Source organism: Ciona robusta, chromosome 9, assembly GCF_009617815.1.
Source record: "Ciona robusta chromosome 9, ASM961781v2".
NCBI classification, from domain to species: Eukaryota; Metazoa; Chordata; class Ascidiacea; order Phlebobranchia; family Cionidae; genus Ciona; species Ciona robusta.
The window spans coordinates 5,696,560-5,724,250 of record NC_143243.1 but is presented as its reverse complement, the minus strand read 5'-3'; the positions used below and the strand labels follow the sequence as shown (position 1 = coordinate 5,724,250).

Sequence of the window (27,691 nt, the reverse complement as noted above, 5' to 3'; positions counted from 1 at the left end):
ATTTTAACAAATAAAACCTTTGCCTCCAGTGAGGATTGAACTCACGACCCCTGGTTTACGAGACCAGTGCTCTACCACTGAGCTATAGAGGCTCACGCTGAACAACTTTACGTAACAAAAACGGAATTAAAGAAAAAAACAGTTTATTTTAACAAATAAAATCTTTGCCTCCAGTGAGGATTGAACTCACGACCCCTGGTTTACGAGACCAGTGCTCTACCACTGAGCTATAGAGGCTCACAATTAACAACTCTACGTTAGAAAACTTGGAAGGACGAAGGTTTTAAGGGTAAAACAGTTAACTAAACGGACACATTTCAACTAGAATGTTTAATATAGCATCTACGGCAGGCAGCCTACTAAGATATGAAATTGGTGACAGATACTATGAGCATCAAACATCAACTTCATATAGGTTTTTGTTCGCCGTGAATATACAGTAGGGTGGGGGAAGATGGGACACCATTACAACATAATATTTGAATGTCTTGATAGTGTTTTAAACAATTAACAACGGTCTATGGAAGTCGTGATGATACGCTTTTATAATTCTCCACGTTTTCTTTGTTTACTACCAAATTGGGCGAGAAAAAAGAATGAAAAGGTGTTCCATCTTCCCCCAACCTACTATATGGTAACTGAAAAAAATAGACTAAATTTATAACACAGCCCAAGCGCGAAAAGTTGCGTTTGTGTCCATTCTGGTTTAAATGGAAAAGAATATTAAAACTTTGAATTGTCTATATACTGGTAAAGTGGAATCTATCCTGACGATGTTCCAAATTCGCTCTTACAAACTATGTTCATACAATATTCGTTTTTTTTGTATTTCAGCAATAATCAGATAGGTCGATCTCGCGATAAAAGCTTCACACGGATCGCGAATTAGTCACCATGATTAACTTTAAAAACACAAACAAACATCACACTTTTCATCCCTTCCAATCTGTATGCCACAAGATGTAGTGATCCCTGAAATTAATTAACAGCGACGTTAGTAAAACTTACCCATTTAAAATAAACAACAAGGTTGCAACAGATTAATCCATATATTTTGTTGGCTAAAGATATGTACCCATGCATGCAGATTTATATGATGTCCCGTCACGCCCGTGCTGATCCTAACACACTCGGGCAGTTCACCACCCCCAGTACACCTTTGAAACCGCTTTAAACTTTACAGTAAAAACAACGATTTACTTACAACTCGTCGTAAACGCTGTTGGGATTGACTATTTCTGCATGTCCTACGAACCCCCGAGATGGAGCATAATAACGACGTCGGGCAACACCCTCAGTTTGGCCAAGCACATAGCTGATAAGAACGACGAGAAGTAGAAGCTTGAAGTCCATCTTTCGAGATTGATTCGATTGTAAACTACTGAAGTTATATATGCCCATTTAAGCCGACAGACTGCAAGACAAAATCTACAACTAAAACAACAAACGGAAAATTGAGAAGGCGTATTCTATCGAGCCATAACAAGAACTCTCTTTTTGTCTAACTTTTACGAGGAAACCAATTCGTTCGACTGTTTGTTGATATATCCATGATTCGAATTCTTGTAAAAACAAAATAACAAAGTTGGTTGAATAAAATTGTCACTATTATCAAGACATTATGTGATAGTGTATAGAAAAGCGGGTATTACTGTTGCCAGCAGACACCTCAAAGTGCACATTGAATTAATACATAAATGTGCTTTCAAAAGGGGGGTAACAGCAGATTCATTCTACAAATATTTGATAGTATTCCTATATAACCAAGAGCAAAAATCAGGAATTATATATAGAGTAGGGTGGGGGAGACTTTTAACACATACTATCGAAACCTTCTGATCGTGTTTTAAACAAGTAACAACGGTATATTTGGCGTTGCGAGAATAACGTTTTATAATTCTTTGATATGTTCTTAGTAAACTACCAAATGGGACGACAAAACAGAATGAAAAGTTGTCCCATTTCTCTCCAGAACCTTACTACGTAAACCAAAGATTCCACACAGCAATGTAATGTTAGAAAGAGTTTGTTTTCCTCTGTTGGTATAACTATAAAGGTAACACTTGTCACGGGTGTAACCCCAATGAATAGTAGTTACTAGTTACTATTCTAACTATTCGCAACTTGGTTGTTTAAATTTTTTTTGAAATATCAAAGCGTCATTGGGCATGTAAAGCTGTACCAGCGTTTTGTTTTTCTCCGGTTTCATCTGAGGCCTGCTTGAGTTCCAAGAAATATATAGCGATCTGATAGCGAGTGTTTATGCTGTTTACATATTCAAATATATACATGAAAATGTTGGAGGTCTTAAACTGTGTAGGACTATACGTATATACGCAAATTTGTAGCTATATGTGGTTAAAAATACAAATTAACACGGTCATTATTGAAATAAACATTAAATCATCTTCCAAGAAAATTAGCGTTAAGAAGATTCATCTGCGGGTCGTCGTAAACTTTGTAGGGATTGACCACATCGATATGCCCTGTGTACATGCGAGCTGAAGTCCAATAACGACGGCGGCCATTACTTCCCTCCGTTTGGCCAACGACACAGCAGACGAGAACGACGAGAAGTAGAAGCTTGAGGTCCATCTTTGAAGACTCGATTGTGAACAACTGAAGCTAAAGGCCTATACGCACGTTAAATTTATGAAGTCAACTAAACTGTAACGCGAAATGATAAACTGCTGCCACATCCGCAACTAAAATAACATATGGAAAACAGGAAGGCGTATTCTAGTCCTTTCAGCAAACCATAACAACTTTTTCGGCAAAACAACAGTATACCATTTATTCATGACAAAGATTGAGGAGACTTTACATGGCCTGTACTTTTTTAAAGTTATAAATGCTACTTGATAATGCTATAAGAATTCAGTCTTCGGTCAACTGTAAACATTTTATATCATGATGTTTATTTGCTTTTTAATTTTAACCAGATAACGATCGAGTGATAAAGGCTTCACAACAAATTGCATTAAACATCATTCTTAGTTTAGAAATACGCCAGGGGGCCTGAAATTAAAAACCATTATAATTTTTAAATAATTTAAAAAACACAATTCTTTACTACCTTACAAGTCTGCCACGGCGTCTGTCGAATTCATTATTGTTATTGGCCCTGAAATTAAGTAAAACTACAATTAGTGAACGAAATCAACTATCCAGTAATGATCTGGTGCTACGAAAACGTAACCAACAAAAATCAAGTCCAACCACTAGTAGTAATAGAGAAATATATCTATTACTACTAGGATATTTCTCTATTACTACTAGTGGTTGGACTTGATTTTTGTTGGTTACGTTTTCGTAGCACCAGATCATTACTGCATTTCACTATACTAGAATCGTTCAACTATATGTACATCAGATCAGGGTCAGATTCGCGGAATTTATTACAAGTCAAATCAACTATCCATGATATATTATATATAGGGCGGGGTAAGATAGGCAATGGTTTTATTTTCTCGGTGCTGAGTGTATCCGATCCTACCTCTCGCTACTTTCAACTTACAGTGAGTATATACCTACTTTGAACGTATACGATATATGGTCCTTCATAAATATCGACACTAACAGTCGCAGGTACAGCAGTCTATAGGCCTACAGCCCTACACCATATACGTTATATAAGCAGTAAGTTTGCAATTTCCAAAAGTACAACATACGTATGCTAATGTTAAACTTTACTAACATTGACTCGAAGTAAACCGTAAATCGACGACGTGCTTGATCACGACGGCGATCAACTCCCTCCGTTTGGCCAACCACACAGCAGACGAGAACGACGAGAAGTAGAAGCTTGAGATCCATCTTTGAAGACTCGATTCGATTGTGAACAACTGATGCAACTTCGCTGGTTTATAAAGGTTTTATACCTTTTCCACTGAAAATCGAAGAAGTCGTAGGTCTAAACTGTCGGAGGCTATATACGTTTAGCCTTTCTCTTTGTTTATAGCTTTTCTCTTTTATATCTGTCAATTTTCGGTATACTTCTGTAGTGATTTGGTTTAGATGCCCGCAAATGGACCATAATATTTTTTTACTGGAAAATAAAAATGATTGGCTAGTTTTATTTTACCATTAAGTTACAACTCACCAGAGTGGTTTTGAATTAGTTGTCATTAATAAAACGATTTAAATAAAAGCATATGCTTAAGGACTGGACAGTTCATAAGCCGTATGTTTCGACGAAGTAAACCATATAAAGTAGTTTTATATAACATGTATAGTAGGGTGGGGGAAGATGGGACATCTTTAGCACATAATATCCAGGTATCCTGATCGTGTTTTAAATAATTAACAACGGTCTATGGGAGCCGTGAAGATATAGATTTAAATGTTTGATTGTTTATTTTTAACTGCTTAATGGGACGAGAAAACAGAGTTAAAAGGTGTCCCATCTTCCCCCACCCTACTGTATATTACTATATTCAAAAATGGTCAACTTCAGAGTTTGAAATATTAAACAACCATAGCGTATATGTGAAGCTGTATCAGCGTTTAATCTTTTCCGGTTTTATCCGAGGCGGGCTTACCATAACAACTTTTTCGGTAGAACAAAAGTTTCATTTATTCAAGACAGAGACAGTGGGAGAGTTTGCAGGGCTTGTCCTGTTTAAGGTATTTATAGCTGCTACTTGATAATGCTATAAGAATTCAGTCTTTGGTCAACTGTAAACATTTCATATCATGATGTTTATTTGCTTTTTACTTATAACCAGATAACAATTTAGTGATAAACTTCACAGCAAATTGCATTAAACATTATTCTTGATTTGATAATTAATAATCGGGCCTGAAATAAAAAAAAACAGTTGATAATTTTAGATATGTAGTAGGGTAGGGAAAGATGGGACACCCTTTCATTTTATTAACTCATCCCATTTGGTAGTAAACAAAGAAAATTAAAATAATTATAAAACCGTACCGTCACGACTCCCATGGACCGTTGTTAATTGTTTAAAACATATTAGGATATTTGGATATTATGTGGTAAAGGTGTCCCATCTTTCCCCACCCTACTATAACCTCAAAATACACAATGTCTTCATTACCTTGCACCTCTGCCTTAGTCGAACCTATTATTAGCCCTGAAAATAAATAAAGCTACGATTAGTAAACCCATTTTTGAAGACTTGATTCGGTTGTAACGAACTGAAGCTATAAATGCATGGTAAATTTATAAAGTCAACTATAAATTGTAGGGCAAAATGATAAGCTGCTGCAAAATCTGCAACTAAAACAACACAACTTAGGGCAAATCAAGAAGGCGTTTTCCAGTCCTTTTCACCAAACCATAACAACTGTTTCGCCAAAACAACACTTCCATTTATTTATGACAGAGATTGGGCGGGCTTATTATAAGCCAACGCATGGCGTGTTCCTTTAAAGTAGCTGCTGACTTTAAATGCTATAAGAAGTCAGTCTTCGGTCAACTGTAAATGATGTTTATTTGTCTATCAATAATAATCAGATAACAATCTAGTGATAAACGCTTTAAGGAAAATTGCATCAAATATCATTCTTGATTTTAGAATATGCTGGGCGGCCTGCAGTTAAAAATTATTTTAATTTTAGGTTAATCCAAAAATACGCAATTTCTTCATTACCTTATACCCTTGCCTCTGTCGAATTCATCATTATCACTAAAAATAATTAAAGATACGATTATTATACGAAATGTAGCCTACTATAGGCTTTCAAAGATATACAGTATAGGGTAGGGTAAGAAATAAGGCAATGGTTTTATTCTCTCTTTGCTAAGAGTATCCGATCTTAAAGTAAAAATCATTATTAATTTTAGATTAATCCTAAAAAACGCAATTTCTTTACTACCTTCTGCCTCTGTTTCCACCTCTGCCATTGGCTTGGTCGAATTCATTATTATTCCTGAACATAATTAAAGCTACGATTATTAAACGATTCCCTTTTTGCTAATGTTATCCCCTCTTTGCTAACGATATCCCATCTTACCCAAGTACTTTAAACGTACAGTAATTAAGTACACTAATGTTGAAGGTACATACGATGGTTCTTAACATAACTGTCACACCTGTGTCTTAAAAATCGCAGGTCTTACCAAACCATCAGTTATATATAAGCATTGGTTGTGCAAAATTCTAAAAATACGACTGTATGTAAATTTTAAATTTTAGTTTACAGTATAGATACAGGGCTTTACTTACAATGAATTAAAATCCGTGAATCGACGTGCACGACTACGACGGCGGCCAACAATTCCCTCTGTTTGGCCAACGCCACAGCAGACGAGAACGACGAGAAGTAGAAGCTTAAGGTCCATCTTTGAAGACTTGATTCGATTGTGAAGAACTGAAGCATTTTCTCTGGTTTATAAAGGTTTTACTTTTCCACTGAAAATCAAGGAAGTCGTGAGTCTATTACGTTTACCTTTTTCTCTTTGTTTAGCTTTTCTCTTTCATCTGTCAATTTTCGGTATACCTTCTGTATAGTGATTTGATACATGATGCCCGCAAAGGGGATCATAACATTTTCTGGTTGGGTTATAAACAATGCTTGACCAGTTTTAATTTACCACTAAGTTTTAATTAACTGGAGTAGGCCTAGTTTTGAATTAGTTGTCGTTAGTAAAACGGTGTAAATGAAAGTATGTGCTCAAGGCTTGGACAGTACAAGTCGTATGTTTCGACAAAGTAAATAATGTACATTAGTTATAATATGTATATATATTGAATTCATTGTCAACTTCAGAGTTTGAAATATTAAAGCACCATAGCGCATGTGAAACTGAACCAGCGTTTTATCTTTTCCGGTTTCATCGCCTCGCTTGAGTTATAGGAAATATGACGATCTGATAGCGAGTGTTTATGTTTACATAACAAAGGTTTGCGGTCTTTAACTAACAAGACTGTTTAGACGAAAAAGGATTTATATGACCACTTACGTGCTCGACAAAGCTAGCTATTTTTGATGGATGCCTAAGTTATAACATAAGTCAATTTTGTCAAATATATTTCCAAATTTCGCAGACGGTAGAGTCTTAATCTGCATAGTTTGTTAGATCCCATTCAAATAACAGTCTGTGTTTTATTTTTAACCGTTTCAAATATAACAAGTGGCTTGACCACTTTTATAAACTTATAACGAGCAGAATTACACAATTTGGAAGCTTTGGTTTGACTGAATGCGTAATACAGAAAACCCAAAACTTACAGTTGAGCTATAATACTGGTTTGCTCGGAAATTCCAGCAAAGCTTATAAAACGAAACTAAAACTTCTAAATTTGGTAAAACCATTTAGACGTACAACACAACAAAAATATAACATATCTACTGTTCACAAATATAGCTGAAAATAAATATATATCTCTAAGAATATAAGAAAATTTTGCAAAAAAAACAGATTGCACATTACTTTAAACCTAGAGACCAATTTATAAGTTGCACAAGTGAAATTATAACAGGTTGCCAAGCAACGAGGTAACGAATCCAGTCCAGTAACTGCCCATACAATATATGTGGCCTCTCCCATGGACTAGTGAACATACGTTTGAGGTCAACCTTCTCCTTGCAGTAGGGACAAGTCTGCTTTTTACCTGGAACAGAAAGAATGTTGGGTTTACTACAGTGGCCATACTTATCAAACCAAGATAAATTGTGTAACTTTGTTTCAGTTGGAGTAATTTATGTTAAGTTTATTAGGCATTTCAGAGGTCTAACATATATTATATTATTCCAAAAGTTTAGGGCATAACAATATAACAGTATATATAAATGGATGACTAAGCTAATATCAAGCATACATGTTTGAACTTGAATATATTGAATGAATGTAACTTGCTATATCCTCTTGTGGTGGGACAGCGACAGGTATTATAACAGAGATGTTATGTTTCATACACCTCATGCTTGCTTATGGGTTACCACAAATGTAACTTTGTGGGTGATTGGTTTTGCTGTATGACTGACAATCTAGACAATCCATTAGTGACCACTGGGTCGGAGCAATTGTCATTAAAGTTCTCGGACACATATAACCACAACAACAGCAGCAGCAAGCCTTGAATTAAGTTGTTTCTGTTAAAAGATAAGTTACCGACGATACACCATCCTCTAATACATGAATCATGGAAAGTGTGGAAGCATGAGAGCTTGTAGACCTTCTCAACTGAAGTATCGTATTGATCTGTTGGTAGAATGAGTACCTGACCACATACTGCACATACACCATCAGCTAAATTCTTTGTAGGCATCCCACTTCTGGTGTAGTACTAAAAAATAGATTTAGATTCTGCAGAGAGAGCATATGTGAGAATTGTATAATCTTAGTTTAAGATCCTCTTTTATAATAGAGATTAAGGTCACAGTTTTCTCACAGACAAGTAAACACTTATCTCTTTGAATAACATCGATAAATAATGGGTGTTATCATTTATTTTTTAGAGCTGTTTAAACTTTACAGATAAATCTGAACAGTTTAAGTTATTTAAACAACATCTCTTACACCAATAGTGGACGCCATGGTCTCTGAACAAATTTCAGCAAAATCTCTTGACATGACACCATAGTAAAGTCCATAGAACAGGAGAACAATGCTGAAATCCATTGCCTAGGAGAATATTAAATTACAAATACTTTTTACGCATGCAATAAAACAGCATATATGTAAAAAATAAAGCAGATCTATTTTTAAGTATTAGAAAAAACATAAATACACTCAAAAGCAGATACTCATAACCACACCTATAACATAATACAGTTCTATATCCTTAATGTCATTCAATAACATTTATATATATACATTATTTTTGTGTCTTTGAAAAACGGTAACAAAGGTCATTTTAAACAGACGACCAAGAGAAGGGAATCAACAGCAAAGTTCCAGTCATTAAAATGTAAGAATATGTTTCAGATAAACAGTGTGGAAAGAACATCAAAAGAATGGCTGTTAAACCAAAGAAAATTTATTTAATAATCTATATACACACAACAATATTAAACTGATTTGTACCAACAAAATCATTAAAATTTTACCGTTTCTGGTTTAATCCTAAACATAATGTTCACCCCCATCATCGTGAGCATAACTAGTATGTATCCAAACACTCCAACACTGTAACTTATCCTGAATAGGATGAGAAACCAACGGTATACTAATCTGTAAAAGTAAAGTGGTTACAGTGCATGTCTCTGGACCAGAGGATACGAATGAAGGTGTAACGCTGCTATTATTGAGGGTGAATGTGGCCTTGGGAAAAATACTTAACGAAAAATGGTACATTCCTTCTTGTCAAACATAGGTTAAAAAATTTATAACAAACGTCATTCCTTGCCACACACTGTTTGTACTTGTAAGAAATTTTGCACAAAATAGAAGTGGCACAATTAAAATAAATTTACATTGATTTTTATTTCTAATACATGCTTTATATAAGGACTGCTCCAAAAATTCAAACTCTAGGGTACAAAAACTTCACTGAAAGTATTTTAACCTTAATTATCTATAGCATACCAGACTTCTGGGCCCTGGCACATTATATAAGTAACATTAGCAATTAGCATAGTAGTTGCACTTGCCTTGGTGTTGTTCCAGATAGAGGTTTCTTCCTTGCTTTTAAAACAACAAAACAAGTGACTATGGTGTAAATAACCCAGGTAACTATAAAGCGAAACCACAACATTTTGATGGTGAATATGAGAGGGACGATCCACATTCCAAGCAGTGTGACCATCTTTTAACAAGAAAGAAACTGTTTAAACAGGCTATAGAAAAAGAAAACAGTTTTAATATAAAGTTCATTTTTATGATTGTATATAGCCACTGTATATGCAGAAAAAGTTATAAAGAAACTGTTTAAACGGGCTATGGAAAAAAAACATTTACAACATAAATAATCAATGGTGTTATTTTTATGGTTGTATGTACTAGTAGCAAAAACCATTGTTTCTGCACAGCGAAGTTTTAATGTTATAGGCCATCATACTAATTTTACAATGTCGTGTACAAAACACACATATATATATATATATATATATATATATTATATACCAAAACATGCGCATTTTGGAAGTAAAAACTTGCACAAAAAACAATCTTACATTATAAGACTTTGGATGTCTATTTTTCCACTGAACCAATGCAACTTGTGAAACCACCAAAGTTACCATTAGAATAAGGATCATTTCCAAATGCATTGCATCGTGCCCCCGGTGCTTCTCCATTTCTTTTAAATGTTCTAATCTAAAACAATCAACAATAACATATAAAAGTTTAACCAAATCTGTGACCGCAAGTTCACAAATATCTGTTGTATAATTTAAAAAAAAACATTGTTCGAATTAGGCTGCGTAACTTCATATTCGGGTGCAAAGCCAGGGGTGGGGGGCAGAGACCCTCTATTTGTATAAAAAAGAGGTTCTAATAAAAAAATTGGATTAAAAACGCAGTTGTGAGGACCAGTTTTTTGTTTTAGGATAAATTAGTCAATTTTCTTATAGCAAGATATGTCTGTAAAACTGGGGTTGTCTTAGGCGAAAAAAAGGGGTAAAAAGACCCTATGTTTTTAAACATAATAGGTTCTTTAACATAAGTTAGTGGAATCAAATGTACCTCCTAGCTTCTTGCTCTGATATAACAGGTTCCTTTTCTATATCAGCAACCTCCATAACTACACTCCAGTAAAGTGGTCGCTTTAAAAATACTAATCTAACAACCTGAAATTTCAATTGTGATGAGTGTATTTAATACAGTGTGAAAATGCACGAATGATTTGTTTTAACATTGGGACTTTTGAAAGCAATTTATAGCTAGGTAATGTTATGCACAACAGGACAAGCAAACAGGCTACTGTTACAGTACAAATGTACAGGCAGTTTTTTAACAGTTTTACAAGATCAAAATATGACACTGTTACAGTACAAATGTACAAGCTGATTTCCAAGATCAAGGCTTCAAGGACCTCCATAAAGCATACCACATGACTTGAAACTGCAGAGTTCTCATAGTGGTACATTACTGAAGAGATAAGACACCGATTCCCCATTATGTGTCCTGCGTATTGCTTCAGCTAGAATTGGCGAAATATCAATGGTTTTAATTCGGCCGGCTTGCTGCATATGCTTATCCTGAGGAGTTGTATTGGTTACAACAACAGCTTCAAATGCAGCATTATTGATTCTAGATAGAGCTGGCCCACTGAAGATTCCATGAGTGAGAATTGCATAGACCTTCGTAGCTCCAGCTAGCAGCAACTTCTCAGCAGCGTGACATATGGTTCCGCATGTGTCTGCCATATCATCAACTAGAATTGCTACTCTGTCGGTCACATCTCCGACTAGCACCATTCGATCCACTTCATTTGCCTTTTTCCGTTCTTTGTGAATGAGAGCAAATTCTACATTGAGACGATCAGCGATTGAAGTGACCCGCTTTGCACCACCAGCGTCTGGAGATACAATAACAGAGTTCTTCCATTCCAAAATGTTCTCCTTGATCCACTTCAGCACTGCTGGTTCAGCGTACAGATTATCCACTGGTATATCGAAAAATCCTTGAATTTGAGAGGCATGCAGGTCCATGGTAATAATGTGGTCTGCGCCAGCTATAGACAACATATTTGCCACCAGTTTGGCAGAAATCGGCGCTCGACTTTTATCCTTCTTGTCCTGCCTTGCATATGGGAACAGGGGAATAAGAGCAGTGACTCTAGAAGCTGATGCAATCTTACACGCATGTATCATGATTAACATTTCCATTAAGTTATCATTGATGGATCCACAACCACTTTGGACAATATAGACATCTTCGCCACGAACGCTCTCGCCGATTTCGACGCAGGTTTCTTGGTTGCTGAATTTTCTTGAAACCACTTTTCCCAAATTAATTCCTAACCTGTTAGCAATTTTCTGGGCAAGGTCACAATGTGACGACCCGCTAAATATCTTTATGTTTGGCATTCTAATGGAAATCTGGTTTTTCAACTCTGATTCTATTGGAAATCGATAATTTTCGTTCATTAAACGACAGCTGGACAGAAACAAAGAATTGGCAAGGTATATTAAAGCGTTACGCTGTCAATTATTACACAATATTTACGGTAATAAATAAGCAAAGCAAAACGTCCTTGTACACTTACAGCGCTTAACCACAAGCTTCTCGCTTCAACCTTTTGAACAACTGCTTACAATCAAGAACACACGTTTTGTCCAGACTCCAGAGCTCGTCACGTGTGGTTGGTTTTTTCAAGTTACCCAAATGATTTCTATTTTACGTTTGGGTTTGGAAATTTAGTTTAGATAATACCATGTAGTTTAGGCAACGTTAATTTAATAGTTTAGGACAAAATGGCTCGACCAGATCAGTTGAAATTCATCACACAACTTAAAATACTTGAACAACGTGTTCGTTCAGATTTGCTAAGGAATGAATCTCATATTACCCTCTAAAAGGGTGTCTCATCTTCCCCCACCCCACTACAAGTCCTCGAGGCAACGACGGTCGTTATATTTTGGGTAAACTTTTTTAACCTTTCGGGATCCCGTATTATTGCGAGTTACCGTAAATATTTAAGTTTGTTGATGTGTACGACTCTTTTCCATCTGTTTACTGATAATTTGATTTACCCCAACTTGCACAACGCTATAAAGAACCACTGAAAACTGCGATACAGTTGTAGTTAATCTATTTCTCAAAGATATTTTCACACATTTTATTTTTTACGCAATTTGTGCATTTATTATATATATATGGGTTATAAGTTAAAAAAAAATTAATCCAAATTTTTTTGGTATATGAGATTATTCCGCACGGAGGCTAGTTGTTGTTACGAATGTTGTCCAACCACCTACGATAGTAGGAGACCTAAAACATAAACCTATTGAGTATTTGAATTACCGAGAATAACATATACTTACCAAAGTATAAACACCTGGGTATTGCGCCAATGCACAACCTCTACCCCAAGAAACGACACCCAGTTGGACGTTACCGTTAGGATCAACTAAAGGTCCACCGCTGTCGCCCTAGTGTTTTAAAAAGAAAACATGAGTGTTAATGACAATATATAGGCTAGTGGACTGGGGAAGACGAGACACCTTGAGCACATAATATCCAAGTGTCCTGATCGTGTTTTAAACAATTAACAACGCCCTGTGGGAGTCGTGAGTATACGGGTTTAAAATTATTTTATGTGTTTTGTTAACTACCAAATGTGCTGACGAGAAAATAAATTGAAAAGGTCTCCCCAGTCTGCTACACACTGTGGGGTTACTAAACGTTCTTTCATTATCCTTTCTCGTTGACATTAGCTTTTAAGGAAAGAACACCGACAGAATTATATAACCGTAGCTCAAAAGGTGTTGTTATAACTGTTCAAAACACGATCAGGAAATATGGGATTTGGGTTGGGTATTCCACCATGCAATGAAGTAGGTTTTGTTTAACAGGTTACCTGACAAGTGTCAATTCCACCTTTATCAAGTATTCCAGCGCACATTACGCTAGGTGCAAATACCGAGCTGTATCGTTTACCGCACTCTTCCAAGGACACTATGTCTACATAGGCTTGTTGCAGTGCGTTTGATAATGCACCTGAAAGAATAACTAAATTAACCAATGCGTTATATGTAACTCTTACAGAATGTTTCTTAGGAGTAAGAAAAATTGTCATACTTTTGCAACCAAATATAAAGTAGGCTGGGGTAAGGTGGGACACCGTTTTATTCTACCTTCTCTTCCAATTTGTCAGTAAACAAAGAATATTAAAAAAGTATAAAACCGTATCCTTATGGGCCCATTGAGCGTTGTTAATTGTTTAAAACACGATCAGGATATTGAAATATTGCGTGTCCCATCTTACCTCATAGTAGTGCACGGCCTACTAGAGATATATTCTAGTAGGCCGTGAGTAGTGTAATATATATTTTATAAAACCCACCGTGCGTACTAAACTTAATCAAAAATATCCCTAATAAAACACCACACAATATGTATATACCACATCATCTTTTATAAACAAGACTCACCATTCGACTTTAAAGTCCCCCACCCGCTGATGATAACATCAGTATTCGGTACATATGAAACACCATCGTTGTACTCTGGTAAACAAACTGGTTTGACGTGATCGTTGAAAACTATGGGTTCAGCAACCTGTTAAAACCGCGAAACAGTAAATAATCCCACCGAATCTCGAACTCCTAATGCGCACAGATTTTATACGCTATACAAAAGTTTAGTATGATGGGGGAAGATGGGACACCTTTCCATTTTATTTTTTCGTCCCATTTAGTAGTAAACAAATAATTATAAACCGTATCCACGCGACTCCCATAAACCGTTGTATTTGTTTAAAACACCATCAGGATATTTGAATATTGTGGGTTAAAGGTTTCCCATCTTCTCCAAGGGTATACTATACATAACATTGTTTTTAATATTGTTATATACATTTGTTATAAACATTGTTATAAATACTGATATAAACATTGTTTATGTATATTTTTTGATTAAACCGACCTTCAGCAAAGCAATATCGTTATCCAACGTATTGTCATTATAACTTTTATGAATATGCACAGACGAAAACCCGACTATTGTTTCTTCTTCGTCCACCATTTTGTTAAAGTAGTTTCCGAGAATACCTCGGTAGCTCTCTGGTTTGTTTCTGAACAAAATCAAAAATAAATGTGTTTGCAAAATACGACTCAATGCTCTTAAGGCGTAATAAATATAAGAACTGAACTTGAACAATCGGAGCTGAAGGTTTTAACCAATAACCTGATGCACAAAATCGTGGATAAATAATTTTTTAGGAATTTCCAATCAATGCTGATATGGCCTAATGAATATTACAGCAACATTTTAGGCACCAGCCAAAGTTTGGTAACCATTACCTCGACACATGTATATACTTTACTTACTCAACACAATGGGCAGCAGTGAGAATCCAGTTTTTATCGATAATCGAGCCGCCGCAGAAAAATGAGAAGCTTGGATACCGACGAAGGGTCACCATCCATGGCAGACTACCTTTGTTGGCATCGAACCCTAAGTAGTAAGTGTAAGTAAGTTTCATTCACTCATTCATTCCGCATTAATTCATTTTTTCAATTCATTGATTGATTCATTCATTCATTCATTCATTCTTTCAATTCATTGATTGATTCATTCATTCATTCTTTCAATCATTCCTAACCAAAACCATTCAACAAATCGCATTAATAGATTAGTAAACCTGGTGAGGCTCTTATTACAAAAAATAAGTTTTTTTAACGTAATGAGGGAATGTCAAATAAAATAATTTCTTTTCGCCTGGCTAACGTAAAAATAGACCACTGCAAAAAAGAGCTTGATATGCTGTAATTACAAGCAACAAAACATAGAATACACACCGCCAACGATTCTTTGGTTTTTGTTGTTGTTGTTTGGAATAATCGGAAAAGCTGGTTTTCCACAAACTGCAAGCACAATAAATTTAAAAATTAATCCACAATATAGTGGGGTGGGGGAAGATGGGACACCTTTAGCACATATTATCTAAATATCCTGACCGTGTTTTAAACAATTAACAAGGAAGTTGTAAAGGCACAGTTTTATATTTCTTTGAATGTTTGTTTAGTACCAAATTGGACGGGAAAATAGAATGAACAGGTGTCCCATCTTCCCCCACCCTACTATATAATATTACATTATAAAGTGTGGTAGTATGGGAAACCTTTAGCACATATCATTCAATATTTTAAAATCATGTTTTTTAGTATTATGACAACGCTATTTTCCCAAGAATATGGTTAAATGATTGCTTAAAAATATTAGTTTACTACCAAACGAAACGAAACGAGAAAACAGAATGAAAAGGGTGTCACATTCCCCACCCTACTATACTTATAACTAGATTAAAAACACGGTTAGTTTTTAATGTTATTCTAAAACATTTTACCCCAATCTACTATATGATATTGAAATGATTTTTAGTTTAACCTTCAGGGTTTTCTGTTGAACTTCTAGTCGTTGTTGATTGGGTTGTTACTGGCGGTCCTATTGTTGTAGTAGATGCTGCGCTCGACATCGTAGTTGTGGATGTTTCGGTTGTTGTTGATCGTGTTGTTGTTAGTGGTGGTCCTATTGTTGTTGTTGTTGTTGTTGTTGTTGGTCTTGTTGTTGCTGTTGTTGGTCTTGTTGTTGTTGGTGGTGGTCCTATTGTTGTTGTTGTTGTTGTTGGTCTTGTTGTTGTTGATAGAGAAGGGCAAACTTCGAGGTCGCAGTACTCCCATCGAAAGTCAGGGTTAGTAGAGAAACACCAAGGCTTGAAGTCACCGCTCGGTGATCGACAGAAGTTATGGTGGCCAAGCTCAACAAAATCCGGGTGGCGATAGGAATGACTATAAAAGCATCAATTATGTTAAAGTTAGTTATATAGTACTGTGGGTAACATGGGACATGTTTTCATTCGCTTTACTCGTCCAATTTTATGGTAAATAAAGAATATTAACATAATTTTATACCAGTATTTTCACGACTCTGAAAGAGCGTTGTTAATTGACCAAAACGCGTTTAAAAGTATCTAAGTATGTGCTAACGATATCATATATTACAGTCAGTTATACATTTGAACTGTTATCAACTTACTATATGTGAGCGTTTGGGGTGTTGGCGTCCCAGTATTGGCATTTGTAACCAGTGAGAGTGGTGGACCCTGAACCGAGGTAACTTCCAGGTTCTTCTATAACGTAGCAACCGAGATCGGGCACGATAAAAGGTTCTGCGGAAAATTATAATTTGGCTAAAACTAAAACTGTCATTTACCACTGTGGGCGTATGTGCTCTTGAGCAAGACACTTAATGACAGTTGCTGCAATCCAGTGATCGCTAATGGGTCGTCTAAATCTCAGCCATATATTTAAAATAAAACAACAACAAAATCTGCAAAAAGTCGCACACCCACAAAGGTGCATACGTAGTCACTCGTAATTGCGGGGCACGATAAACAGAACACTCGTGTTATAACGACTATTGCCCTTGCCCCGTCACGCGTAAATTAGGTTACATTCATTCATTTATCAACCATTTAAACTGGTTTAAAATAATCACCTGGCTGGCACTCCGGTACGTCGCAATATGTCCATTTGTGACCATTGATTGCATCGAACTCGAAATAACACCACGGCCACAAATCACCGTCTGGATTTCGACAATGGTTTGAAACTAAATCATCGTTCGGAAAGTTGGTGCTAATGTGGTCAGAAAAATTAAAATGTGTATCTTAAGACTGCTTGTGTAATAAAACCTGATTTAATCTCAAGTACAGAACTGAAAACTGTACGACATTTTCTTTAATACACATATACGACACAATTCTAACTTATGCTCTACAAGAACTAACTGAAACACCACCAGTTAAGTAGAAATCCAAATCTCTACCAACTTTGCGGCAACGTACTGTGTAAGAAAAAGGCGCGGTTTACGCCTCAAAACAAGCGCACATGCACCGATGAGCAATAATGATAATTGCGAATGAAAACAGAAAACAGTCCACGAAGACAGTCAGAGGCCTGGCTTAAGGACACATATAGTCTTACTTTCAACCCCTCGTTTGTGGTAAAATATTAATGATCGCATACGGGGGGGATGAGACACCTTTTCAATCTATTTTCTTGTCCCGTTTGGCAGTTAACATGAACATTTACAGAATTATATAACCGTATAGTCCCGCGACTTAAGAATAACGTTGTTAATTGTTAACAAAATATGAGATCATACACCCTACAACTACAGGACGCCAATCTTACCCCATTAACAACTATATATATTTATATGATAAAATCACTTACGGGTTAAATGTCTTTATAGCTGGATCATTCCACGGAAGACAAGGCATCCCACGATACGTTGTGCTGATGTTGCCTCGATAATTTGTGGGTCGTGGGTTAACAACGCATTCGTATGCAGCGTTCATTGATGTGGTGGTCGTTGTGGATAGAGTTGCTGTTGGTAAAGGGGTGGTAGTAGTCGCAGTTGTTGTTGTTGTTGTTGTTGTTGTTGTTGTTGTTGTTGTTGGGAGCGGTGTTGCTTTGGGATAAGAATGGATATACTGTCAGCACCTAATTCTCAAATCGTGTTTTTAACCGCAGTTCAAATTCGTGAGAATACGGTTGTATATAATTCTGTAATATTCTTTGCTTATTACTGAATGGGATGGGAACAAAAACACGTTCAATCATACCTTGATATATATATTTATTAAAAGCAAAGTAACGAAACACAATATTATTTATGCTTTTAACATATCGTGGGCGGGGTAATATATAGGACATTTTTATTCTTGTTTATCTTTCCATTTGGCATAGTAATTAAACCAAGAAAACTATATAATCGCAGTCGCGCGACTCCAAAAAGGGTCTTATTGATCCTTAAAAGAAATATGGAAAACAGTTTCTAACGGTATCCCATTTTACACTACGATACTATATAGTTGTATTTATAACTCACTTGTCGTCGTTGTGCATTCTTCTACCTCGCATGCCCTCATTTGTCTCACTGGACCATTACAAGATCCTTCTGTAATGTAACCTCCTTTACAATGTCGAATGCGAACCTGAACTCCAGTGCCACAGCTTTCAGAGCAGCTGGACCACCCAGCCCAATTGCTCCAATAAGTATCTGCAATAAGGTACAACGTTATACAACTCGTGATGAATGGTACGCGAGTACGTGGTGCATGAAACAGAACATACATGGTATAACGAATGTCGTTGTCGCGCCACGCGAAGATAAACAACTTACATTCATTACTTATTCATTTAGACTGTACTAGATTTTCTTCAAAGTTTACCTTGGTCAGTTTTGCATATTGGTAATAAACACGTTGCTGTAATAGTATATAATCGATTTGTGTAACACCATGGTCCGCTTGGATCCGCGTCCGGGTTTCTACAATAACGACCAACCAAGCCGGAATCTGGGTATGCAGCAGGACGACTGAAAAATGCAAAAGTGTTTATGAAACATGGAGATTTAATGTACGGGCACCTTTAGCACGGAACATCCAATTATCCAATCGCGTTTTAACAATTAACAAACGTCTAAGGGAGTCGTGAGGATACGGCTTTGTAACTCTTATATACTTTGTTTACTATGCCAAATTGAACAATAAAATAGAATAAAAGTGTGTCCCATCTCCCCCCACCCTTATATAACAGTCATGCTTACTAAGCTGATCGTTGGTGGTTCCACCTAAAACATCGTAATCCTGGCTGAGCAGTGGAAACTTTTCCTCTGTATTCTGTTGGCATGGTATCGTCATAGCACTCACCGCCCGGATCTGAGTTTGACCAAATATTAAGGCGTGTGACGAAGCGCGCATTATTACGTTGTTATGCCAAAATAAACAAAAAAAAAGACAAAACAAAGTGACTAAAAATAAATGAATTAAAAGATTTTAAAAACTATAGACAAAAACAGACAGATGATGATGACTAACAGAAACAGAGAAAAAGAGAGACTAAAAACACGTAAAAAGGGAGGCTAAAAAACAGACAAAAACTTCACTTACATAGCGGACATCTTTTATTTCTACATCTTCGATTTTGAAACACAGGTCCAATGCAACCAATACCACCAACGACGCCATTCCTACAACGCCGCACACGAGTTCTTGTCCCAAAGTTACAAGATCGATCGCATTCCGACCACCGTTCCCATCTCTTCCAGGTCGCCATCCGTTGCTCTGTGGATATTTTAAACCGACCTTTTGATGTGACGACAAATTATATATTTCAGCTTTTAAAAAATAAAAATAAATAAATATTAATACGAAATATCCTATGCAAACCGACTTTGCGAAATAGGACAACTTTTTATATAGTAGGGTGGCGGAAGATGGGCCACCTTTAGCACATTATATCAAAATATCCTAATCGTGATTTAAACAATTAACAACGGTCTATCGGGGTCGTGAGGATAAAGTTTCATAATTATTTGAATGTTCTTTGTTTACTACTAAATTGGACGAGAAAACCTAGGTAAAAGGTGTCCCATCTTTCCCCACACTACGGTATGTTTTTATAATTCAGCTTTTAAATTTGGTTTATACTAGTATTTTCATTATGTGGTCTTGTACATACAAGTATACGTACACGTAAATAACGTTTTTAAGTCAGAACATACCTCTTGCTATGGGTGATGTACATTTACAAACTGCACAACCCTGAACAAACTCAATCTCATAGTCGTACACACATAAATCGCAATCTTTGACGTTCTCGCAATGACTGACAACATCTTTTTGCTCCAAGGCTGGAGAACAATACATTACAATATCTACAGAAAACGTTAATGCATAACACTTACTTGAATCGACTTGCAATTCCAATGCTGCGAACAGAAATACGAAGAACAGAAACCGTATAATACCTGCCATTCTCTCGTAACAGCTTTTCAACTGAGCCGAACTGCCACAGTCGCTTAAACTAAAATAACACAATGTTGGTTCAATTTATGGATAAACAAGTATTTGAAATGACATCACACAAAAAACAGGAAAAAGTAGAACAAATTATATCATCTGTTACTGACCACGCACAAAGTCGTTTCCTGTACGTAGCTATGTATACAATAACGTCATGTAGTACTGTGGGGTAAAATGGAAATGTAGCATTACCGGATAATATCCCATATTTCCTAATCGTGTTTTTAATGCAACTTTTTTATTCTCGCACAACAGGGCAATGACAACCATTATAACACAAGTTGTATGTTTCATACACCTCCTGCGCACTTACGAGTTGTAACTTTATGGGTGATTGCTTTTTTCTGTATAAGGCTGACAATTAGACGACTGTGCCATGGTATAAATTGAGCAATTATAAAAGTACAATTGTGGCCACGCGGGTCTATCGTGCATTTTAATAAGCAAGAATGAAACAATTGCCTTTTTTGTGAAAAAGAAATAAAAAGATAAATAACAGTTTGTGGATCCGTGTATTGTAAAATATCGGTTTAATTGGACAATAACTAGTTACATTTCGCTTAAATACGTAAACATAAAGTACCAAAATATGACGGCGTTAAATCATTACAGTGAACTTGTATTGGGACACATTGTAGTAGTAAGTGTTCATTGAAACGTTCTTAAAAACTGGTGTGATGTAAAAATACTGTGGGGTAATATGGGATACGTTGGCATAAAATATCCCATGTTTTTTTGCCATTTAAAACAATTAACAATCCTACTTAAAGCCTCGATGCTAAGGTTAAATAATTCGTTAAATGTTCCTTGTTTACAAGTGAATTAAACAATAAAAAGAATAAATATCCCATCTTACCCCAACCTACTATATATATTGATATTTAACCGATAGGTGGCGGTGTAGGTTCGGGTTGAGTTGTAGTTTTCGGTTGAGTGGTCACTACGCCTGGTGGCGTGGTATCTGGGAGTGGCGTGGGTTCAGGGCCTGGAGTGCCTTGTGGGGTTGTGTTTTCTGGGGTGGTGACAATCTTAGATGGTGTCGTAGCTTGTGGCGTAGTGACTGGGGCAAGGGTCTGTGGCGTGGTGGCTTGTGGCGTGGTAACTTGCGCTGTTGTCATTGAACCTTCAAAACAGCCAAAAAGTATTTCAATATACCCACAGTTCTGTTAAAAACTTACCGGGACAGTTCGGATTCCGACAACTTTGAGTTATGACTACGTTTCCAATACAATTGCCTTCACCGACTTTTCCGTTTTTACATTCCCTGACTCGCTTTCGCACACCGACTGTACAACTCTTTGTACAACTCGACCACTCACCCCATTTCTTCCAATACGCCTCTGAAAAAACATATAGTAGGGTGGGAGAAAACGAGAGACTTTTATCGCCTAATATCAAAACATCTTGATTGTGTTTTAAACAATTAACACCGGTCTATGGGAGTCGTGAGAATACGGTTTTATAATTTTTTAAATGTCCTTAAGGAAACAAATTTGTTTAGTACCAAATGTGACAAGAAAATATAATGAAAAGGTGTCCCATATTTCCCCACCCTACTATATAGCACTGTGGGGTAAAATGTTTTTTATTATATTATATTTTTTGTCACACAAACTTCTATACATAATTCTGTTAATGTAATATGTTTACTACCAAAACGGACAGGAAAAATATTGAAAATCTTATCCCACCCTAATACTGTAATACGCAAAAAAACTGTACAGTAAAATAAACGTACGGTTGCAGTATGGAACATCACAGTAGTCCCAAAGACGTCTCTTTTTGTTGGTAAAACACCACGGCCCGTTTCCATCACCTGAAGGATCCCGACAAAAATTCTTCTGCGTTCTAACACTACCATATCTGTAACGCATCGACAAAGTATGTTATTGTGGGTAAATTGAATTAAAACTAATTTACCGGTCTGTAAAAAAGCGCCATTTAACGCAGCGTTTTCCGGAAACAGTCTTCGTTACCCGTCCTTGGTAGCTTGTAGGATTTCTAGGGTCGTAACAGTCCGTGTTTTCTAAACAAAACTTATTTGTATTAAACTGTAGTTTGAATACTTCTGCAAAAAATGACTTACGATTATTGCACTTCACCCAGCACTTTTTTACTTGAAACGGTCCCATACACTTGCCTTGCCCGGCGAACCCGTTCAGACACTGCCGCACACGAGTCTTAAACCCAGATCGACATGAGCTGCTACATGTAGACCATGGGCCCCATCGACCCCATCTGGGCACCTTCGGTTTTATACTGGGACGGTAACCTATAAATGTGCATGCGCAAATTACTTATGTGACTGCAGGTTACATTTTTTGAGATACTAAAAATGGTGTAATAAACCATAGAGAGTTGAACGAATGGATAAATGTAACTTATTTATCCTCGTGTAGCGGGAAATCACGGTAGGTATGACACGTACATTTTATTTCACATATCTTGTGCCCGCTTACGAGTAACCATATATATGTAACTTTGTGGCTGACATTTTTACGTATCGCAGGCTAATTTAAGACAACCCATATAGGACCACTGAGTTGATAAAAAGGCTAGAAAGTGTCTTGCCCATTAAGGACTCACATAAAACCGTTGATAAAATCAAAGTCTAATACAGGTAACAGAAATATACAGAACTATTGCATCCTTTTAAATCAATACTAAAACACAGACGTATATTTCACTGTATTACAAACGATTACCATTGTAACCGTAATTGTGATTTTCTGATTGTTCGTATTCATGATCGTAGTCGGTGTACGGATCCAAACTGCCGTAATCGTAGTCGTAATCATATTCGTCAAAGCTGTCGTAATCATCAAAACTAGAAACGGTTCCAAGGCACGCACACGCTGCTGCCACAAAGAAAAGCAGCCGAAATACAGCCATACCAAATTTAACTCTTTCTTTCTGCCTAAAGCGGTTCAGAAATATAAAACATATAGTACTGTGGGGTAAGATAGGACACCTTTAGCGCATAATATCTAAATATCCTGATTGTGTTTTAAACAATTACCTATGAGAGTCGCGAGGATACGTTATTATAATTCGTTGAATGTCTTTTTTTACTACCAAATGGGACAAGAAAATAGAATGAAAGGTGTCTCATCTTACCCCATCCTACTGTTCTTTAATACCTTGCTTATGCGTATTGTACAGTGCAGATAATGCAATATTATAACAGAAGCTGTGTACAGAAAATGCTACACAGTATACTGAATTATACGACACATAGTCTGAAACCGGTAAGATTGTGTACATCAGACCTGTGTTTACAAGTCTGGCTCACCTGTGGTATTGTCTTAGTGTACAGAATCATCGTTTCCGTAGTTGTTTTGCGGATGCATTTGACAAGAATTGCCGAATGTATCCTGTACATTAGTAATTTGTTGGAGCATTTAAATTAACGCAAACAAGTTTATTCAAATACAGCCAATTTGCATGGCATATCACTTTGCATGGTATATAGAAACAAATGCATGACAGAAACATAACGTTTGTGCTATCTATTTTGCATTTTGTTATGCAAAAATATGATGGGTCTTATTTTTCAAGTGTTTCTCGTCAAATATTCGTTAAAAAGTTAGTTTATTACACTTATAGTGGGGTGGGGGAAGATGGGACACCTTTAGCACGAAATATATAAATATCGTGATCGTATTTTAAACAATTAACAATGGTCTATGAAAGTCGCGAGGACAAGGTTTTATAAATCCTTGAATGTTTTTTGTTTGCTACCAAAATGTACGAGAAAATAGAATGAAAAGGTGTCCCATCTTCCCCCATCCTACTATATATAATATATGAAACCAAAATTAAAAGTTTATACTACATTTTCCTAATACTCTAATGTACCTAATCGAAACCAGGTTGCAATTAAGTGCTGGGCTGCAGTGACGTGTCAGTGGCATGCATTACCACTGAAACACTTACCAGGAATATTTAAATTGTCCTGCCACGTTGCTCTGCTGCATTAAAGTGGCCACTAACAAAAAGCCTGCGTATAAAAGGCTGTACTAAGAAACTATGTTTTGTTAGTGTGAGTGCACAATACAAGAAAACTTTTCTAGCGTATTCCTTTTTAAGAAAATGCTAAAAATGTCAGTAAAGAAGTTAGCGCAAAATGGAATGATCGAAAAAATGATAAAGACCAGAAGGTATTGGTTGCAAAAACTCGAAACCTAGTTAAACTATAGCGACTTATTAGTATATTATTTGCAGCATCGAGCACAGAACGGCTGGCGAAGATCTGCTTTCAGGTTGTGGCAACCACAGGGCTCCAAAAGTTGAACAAAAAAGTCGGAATAGTTTGGCAATGTTTCGAAAACTTTTTTCCAGCCGTGGGATTAAAATAATAGGCGGTCGATTGCTGGGTCGTGGATTAGTGACCAGCGCCCTGCTGTTTGTCTCTTTACTCTGCCTTATGACGTTGAAGAGTATTCAGACTCAAAATCATCGAGCTTTGGGGAAGTTTAGAGATGGTGCTTCTTTTAATAACCGTCGCATTTTGTCAGGTAGCTAACATTTATAATTTGGTTTTACATATATCGATAATTTGCGTTTATGCTTCCATATAATAAATAGTAGGGTGGGGGAAGATGGGACGCCTTTAGCATAATATCCCAATAAATTGTGTTTCAAACAATTACCAACGGTTTATGAAAGTCGTGAGGATACAGTTTATTACAATTCTTTGAATGTTATTTGTTTACGACCAATTGGAACGAGAAAATAGAATGAAGTGTCCCATATTCCCCATCCTGCTATATATTTGACAATTAAGTGTGTACACCAGACACTCTTAAAAATGATCTGTTAATTGTATTAAAATATCTGTCTTTTTTGCTACTGTCGTTTAGTAAAAAGTTGGTTGAATAAGACATTCATCGTATTTTATGTAACTACAATTTTTTCATGGTCGCTTATTAGAATATGAAGACAATATCGACGTGCAAGCTAAGACGGAAAAAATGCGAACTGCCACTGTGTTTCGGTCGCTTATACCCTACCAAAAAGCCATAACAGTAAAAAGTAAGTGACTATCACATAAAAGATATTGAACATTTTGTAACGTGTGTGTAACTTATTCAGACGACCGAGCCTGGGTTCAGCTAACGGTGCCGTTGGCTGGCGACCGAAATCGCCTGAAAAAAGTGATCTCAAAGAAATATATGAGACGCAAGGTCGAATTAAAATCTGTAAGTTTTTGTGACACCATGTGAAGTACTGTGGAGTAGGATTGGATACTGTTATTTATTAGCACCTAAATTTCATATTTTATGATCGTGTTTTAAACAAACTCTTTAAGAATCGCGGGGCTGCTGTTATGTAATTCTGTAAATATTTTTTCGTTTACGGAATGGAACAAGAAAACAAAGATATTTGACCAAATTTTCGATGTTTTAAGTCATGTAGAAGACAGCGCCCTCGAAGTATGCGATGGAATGATTCAACGCAAATGATTGCAGCACCTGAGCGACGCGTGGTGGCTTGCTTCGTACAGAAAGCGGGGAGTACTAGTTGGTAAGCGAAACCTTTACCCACCAATACTACGGGGTAATGGAATTCTGTATTATAACAGCAGAATCGTATAAAAATGTCGGGCGCAGTGATAAAGTGGTTATAGCGCGCCACTTGCAGAGTTTACGAGTTTGAGGCTCAATGCTAAAGTGGTATTGTCGGCGCGTGTCTAGCTGTCCTTGGGCAAGACGCTTACGGCATCTGCTTCAACCGGTGGTCCACCATACGGGGTGTATAAAACAGAACGCAGTGTTATAGCGACAGTCGTTGCACGGCCATGGGGTTAAATAAGTTACTTTCATACAGCTCTATCTTGCAAACGTTATCACAAAATACTGTTTAAAAAATCGTTCTGTACTTACTTTTCAGGCACAAATTGATCTACAACTTCCGCCATAAAGGAGAGAAGAAATGGAGCAACGAGGGTCACGTGGAAAACCGAGAATATACGAAACATCTGCCTGATAAGGTAAAGGCCGGTCTTCTAAGATCCCCAGAAGTAACTCGTGTTCTTTGTGTGCGCCATCCTTTTGCTCGTCTTATATCTGGATGGAACAGCAAGTTTCACAAGTAATAATTTTTCCTTTTTATCTTTATATGTAGCAAGTTATATAGCGCGGTGTTTTAATTGGGTCTACAACTTTTTTGCTGCCGCCTTATTATAAGGAGCTATGGAATATATCTTGTTTGCACCTAAATTCCATATTTCCTGATTACGTTTTTTCCAATTAACAACGCTCTTTTAGGGTTGTGAGGTTACGGTTACACAATTTAGACAATGTGTTTTTAGTACCAAATAGATAAAATAAAAAACTGTCCAATCTTACCCAACATACCATTTATACAGGTACTTCGTGTCCACAGTCGGTAACTTGATGTTTAAGGCGATGCCGGAGTTGGCTTCATACGTGGGTAAGACATCACCACCAGATGAAGACCACGTAATTGCTTTTGAAGATTTCGCGCAGTACGTGGCCGATTACGGCTTGGATAAAGTGGACGTTCATTTCAAAACAGTAGAACAGTTATGCAGGTATGTATACAATGAATATAGTATAGGGTAGGGGAAAGATGTGACGGCATTTGGCACTGAATATCCAAATTTCCTGATCGTGTTTTAAACAATTAACAACGATTTGTGAGAGTCGGGAGGATACGGTTTGATTATTTTTGAACGTTCTTAGTTTACTACTAAATCGGACGGAAAAAAGAAATGTAAAGGTATCCCATCATCCTCCCACCCTACTATACCTGAATGTATATATTAGGGTTGGGTACGATGGGACCCATTCGTTACGGTCAAGTAAAAGTATATATTGCCACAGACCTTGTGAATTTCCATACGACTACGTTGTCAAGGCGGAATCAGCCATCGATGATTTATGGTGGGTTCTCAATCGCTTCAATGCATCAATGGAAAGTTTTCTTGTACATGATGTCGCACTTGGTCGCAGTACAGATCTTCAAACTGATACAGAGTTGCAAAAGAACGAAGATGTCCAACAAAAGCAGATCTTTAGCGACATTGTCCGGCACTTTTTTCTGCGGGTGCCAAGAGAGACTACTCGTACGCTTATGTCGCTTTATTACGAGGATTTTGTAAGATTTGGTTACACGTTTGATATTCAAACGTTAAGCGCCGGCGGTTTTGAATAAATTTTAACTTAAAAACTATGTCTGTGGTAAAAGAGGCATGGCCAGGAGAATTACGATACGGT

At 36.7% G+C, this 27,691-nt stretch overlaps 5 protein-coding genes, 2 long non-coding RNA genes and 2 other non-coding genes across 11 annotated transcripts; 1 reads left to right on the top strand and 8 right to left on the bottom strand.

Annotated features, from left to right (window-relative positions):
- Positions 1-20: 20 nt before the first annotated feature.
- Positions 21-92, bottom strand: Trnat-cgu (transfer RNA threonine (anticodon CGU)). The gene has a single exon. It is a non-coding gene; the product is annotated as a tRNA-Thr (tRNA).
- A 73-nt stretch (positions 93-165) lies between these two features.
- Trnat-cgu (transfer RNA threonine (anticodon CGU)) lies at positions 166-237 on the bottom strand. The gene has a single exon. It is a non-coding gene; the product is annotated as a tRNA-Thr (tRNA).
- Positions 238-808: 571 nt separating this feature from the next.
- LOC149731536 (uncharacterized) lies at positions 809-4,801 on the bottom strand. The gene is made up of 4 exons (XR_016385715.1): positions 3,698-4,801; positions 3,077-3,124; positions 1,205-3,018; positions 809-972 (listed from the first exon to the last, which is right to left on the bottom strand). It is a non-coding gene; the product is annotated as an uncharacterized LOC149731536 (long non-coding RNA).
- Positions 4,802-4,810: 9 nt separating this feature from the next.
- Positions 4,811-6,896, bottom strand: LOC149731535 (uncharacterized). Of its 2 annotated transcripts, none has more exons than XR_016385713.1 (4): positions 6,192-6,896; positions 5,842-5,895; positions 5,616-5,651; positions 4,811-5,096 (listed from the first exon to the last, which is right to left on the bottom strand). It is a non-coding gene; the product is annotated as an uncharacterized LOC149731535 (long non-coding RNA). The 2 variants fall into 2 exon arrangements; XR_016385714.1 differs by lacking the exon at positions 4,811-5,096 and adding an exon at positions 5,438-5,555.
- Positions 6,897-7,051: 155 nt separating this feature from the next.
- Positions 7,052-10,735, bottom strand: LOC149731534 (E3 ubiquitin ligase RNF121-like). Its single transcript, XM_089885040.1, has 7 exons — positions 10,595-10,735; positions 10,084-10,225; positions 9,562-9,716; positions 9,019-9,142; positions 8,489-8,593; positions 8,081-8,255; positions 7,052-7,580 (listed from the first exon to the last, which is right to left on the bottom strand). Exons 1-7 carry the CDS (start codon positions 10,648-10,650, stop codon positions 7,396-7,398), a joined length of 942 nt encoding a protein of 313 aa, XP_089741166.1. The 5' UTR covers positions 10,651-10,735; the 3' UTR covers positions 7,052-7,395.
- Positions 10,699-12,194, bottom strand: LOC149731533 (ribose-phosphate pyrophosphokinase 2). Its single transcript, XM_089885039.1, has one exon. The coding sequence runs from the start codon at positions 11,998-12,000 to the stop codon at positions 10,984-10,986; it is 1,017 nt and encodes a 338-aa protein (XP_089741165.1). The 5' UTR covers positions 12,001-12,194; the 3' UTR covers positions 10,699-10,983.
- Positions 12,195-12,678: 484 nt separating this feature from the next.
- Positions 12,679-20,515, bottom strand: LOC149731532 (plasminogen-like). The gene is made up of 17 exons (XM_089885029.1): positions 20,333-20,515; positions 20,150-20,278; positions 19,536-19,709; positions 19,193-19,304; positions 18,816-18,961; positions 18,473-18,643; positions 17,815-18,052; positions 17,075-17,214; positions 16,613-16,745; positions 15,965-16,365; positions 15,376-15,441; positions 14,905-15,031; positions 14,501-14,648; positions 14,008-14,134; positions 13,434-13,573; positions 12,898-13,005; positions 12,679-12,844 (listed from the first exon to the last, which is right to left on the bottom strand). The coding sequence occupies exons 1-17, from the start codon at positions 20,400-20,402 to the stop codon at positions 12,797-12,799; spliced, it is 2,478 nt and encodes an 825-aa protein (XP_089741155.1). The 5' UTR covers positions 20,403-20,515; the 3' UTR covers positions 12,679-12,796.
- Positions 20,516-20,943: 428 nt separating this feature from the next.
- On the bottom strand, positions 20,944-24,249 carry LOC149731531 (uncharacterized). Of its 2 annotated transcripts, XM_089885038.1 has the most exons (6): positions 23,156-24,242; positions 22,537-22,722; positions 22,371-22,476; positions 22,189-22,313; positions 21,629-21,790; positions 20,944-21,573 (listed from the first exon to the last, which is right to left on the bottom strand). In XM_089885038.1, the coding sequence occupies exons 1-6, from the start codon at positions 23,340-23,342 to the stop codon at positions 21,332-21,334; spliced, it is 1,008 nt and encodes a 335-aa protein (XP_089741164.1). In that variant the 5' UTR covers positions 23,343-24,242; the 3' UTR covers positions 20,944-21,331. The 2 variants fall into 2 exon arrangements, with proteins under 2 accessions (XP_089741164.1, XP_089741163.1); XM_089885037.1 differs by having other exon boundaries at positions 22,371-22,722; positions 23,156-24,249.
- Positions 24,250-24,450: 201 nt separating this feature from the next.
- Positions 24,451-27,647, top strand: LOC149731530 (carbohydrate sulfotransferase 8-like). The gene is made up of 8 exons (XM_089885034.1): positions 24,451-24,610; positions 24,675-24,967; positions 25,383-25,484; positions 25,545-25,651; positions 25,861-25,976; positions 26,343-26,543; positions 26,821-27,006; positions 27,299-27,647. The coding sequence occupies exons 1-8, from the start codon at positions 24,543-24,545 to the stop codon at positions 27,627-27,629; spliced, it is 1,404 nt and encodes a 467-aa protein (XP_089741160.1). The 5' UTR covers positions 24,451-24,542; the 3' UTR covers positions 27,630-27,647.
- The last annotated feature ends 44 nt before the right edge of the window (positions 27,648-27,691 follow it).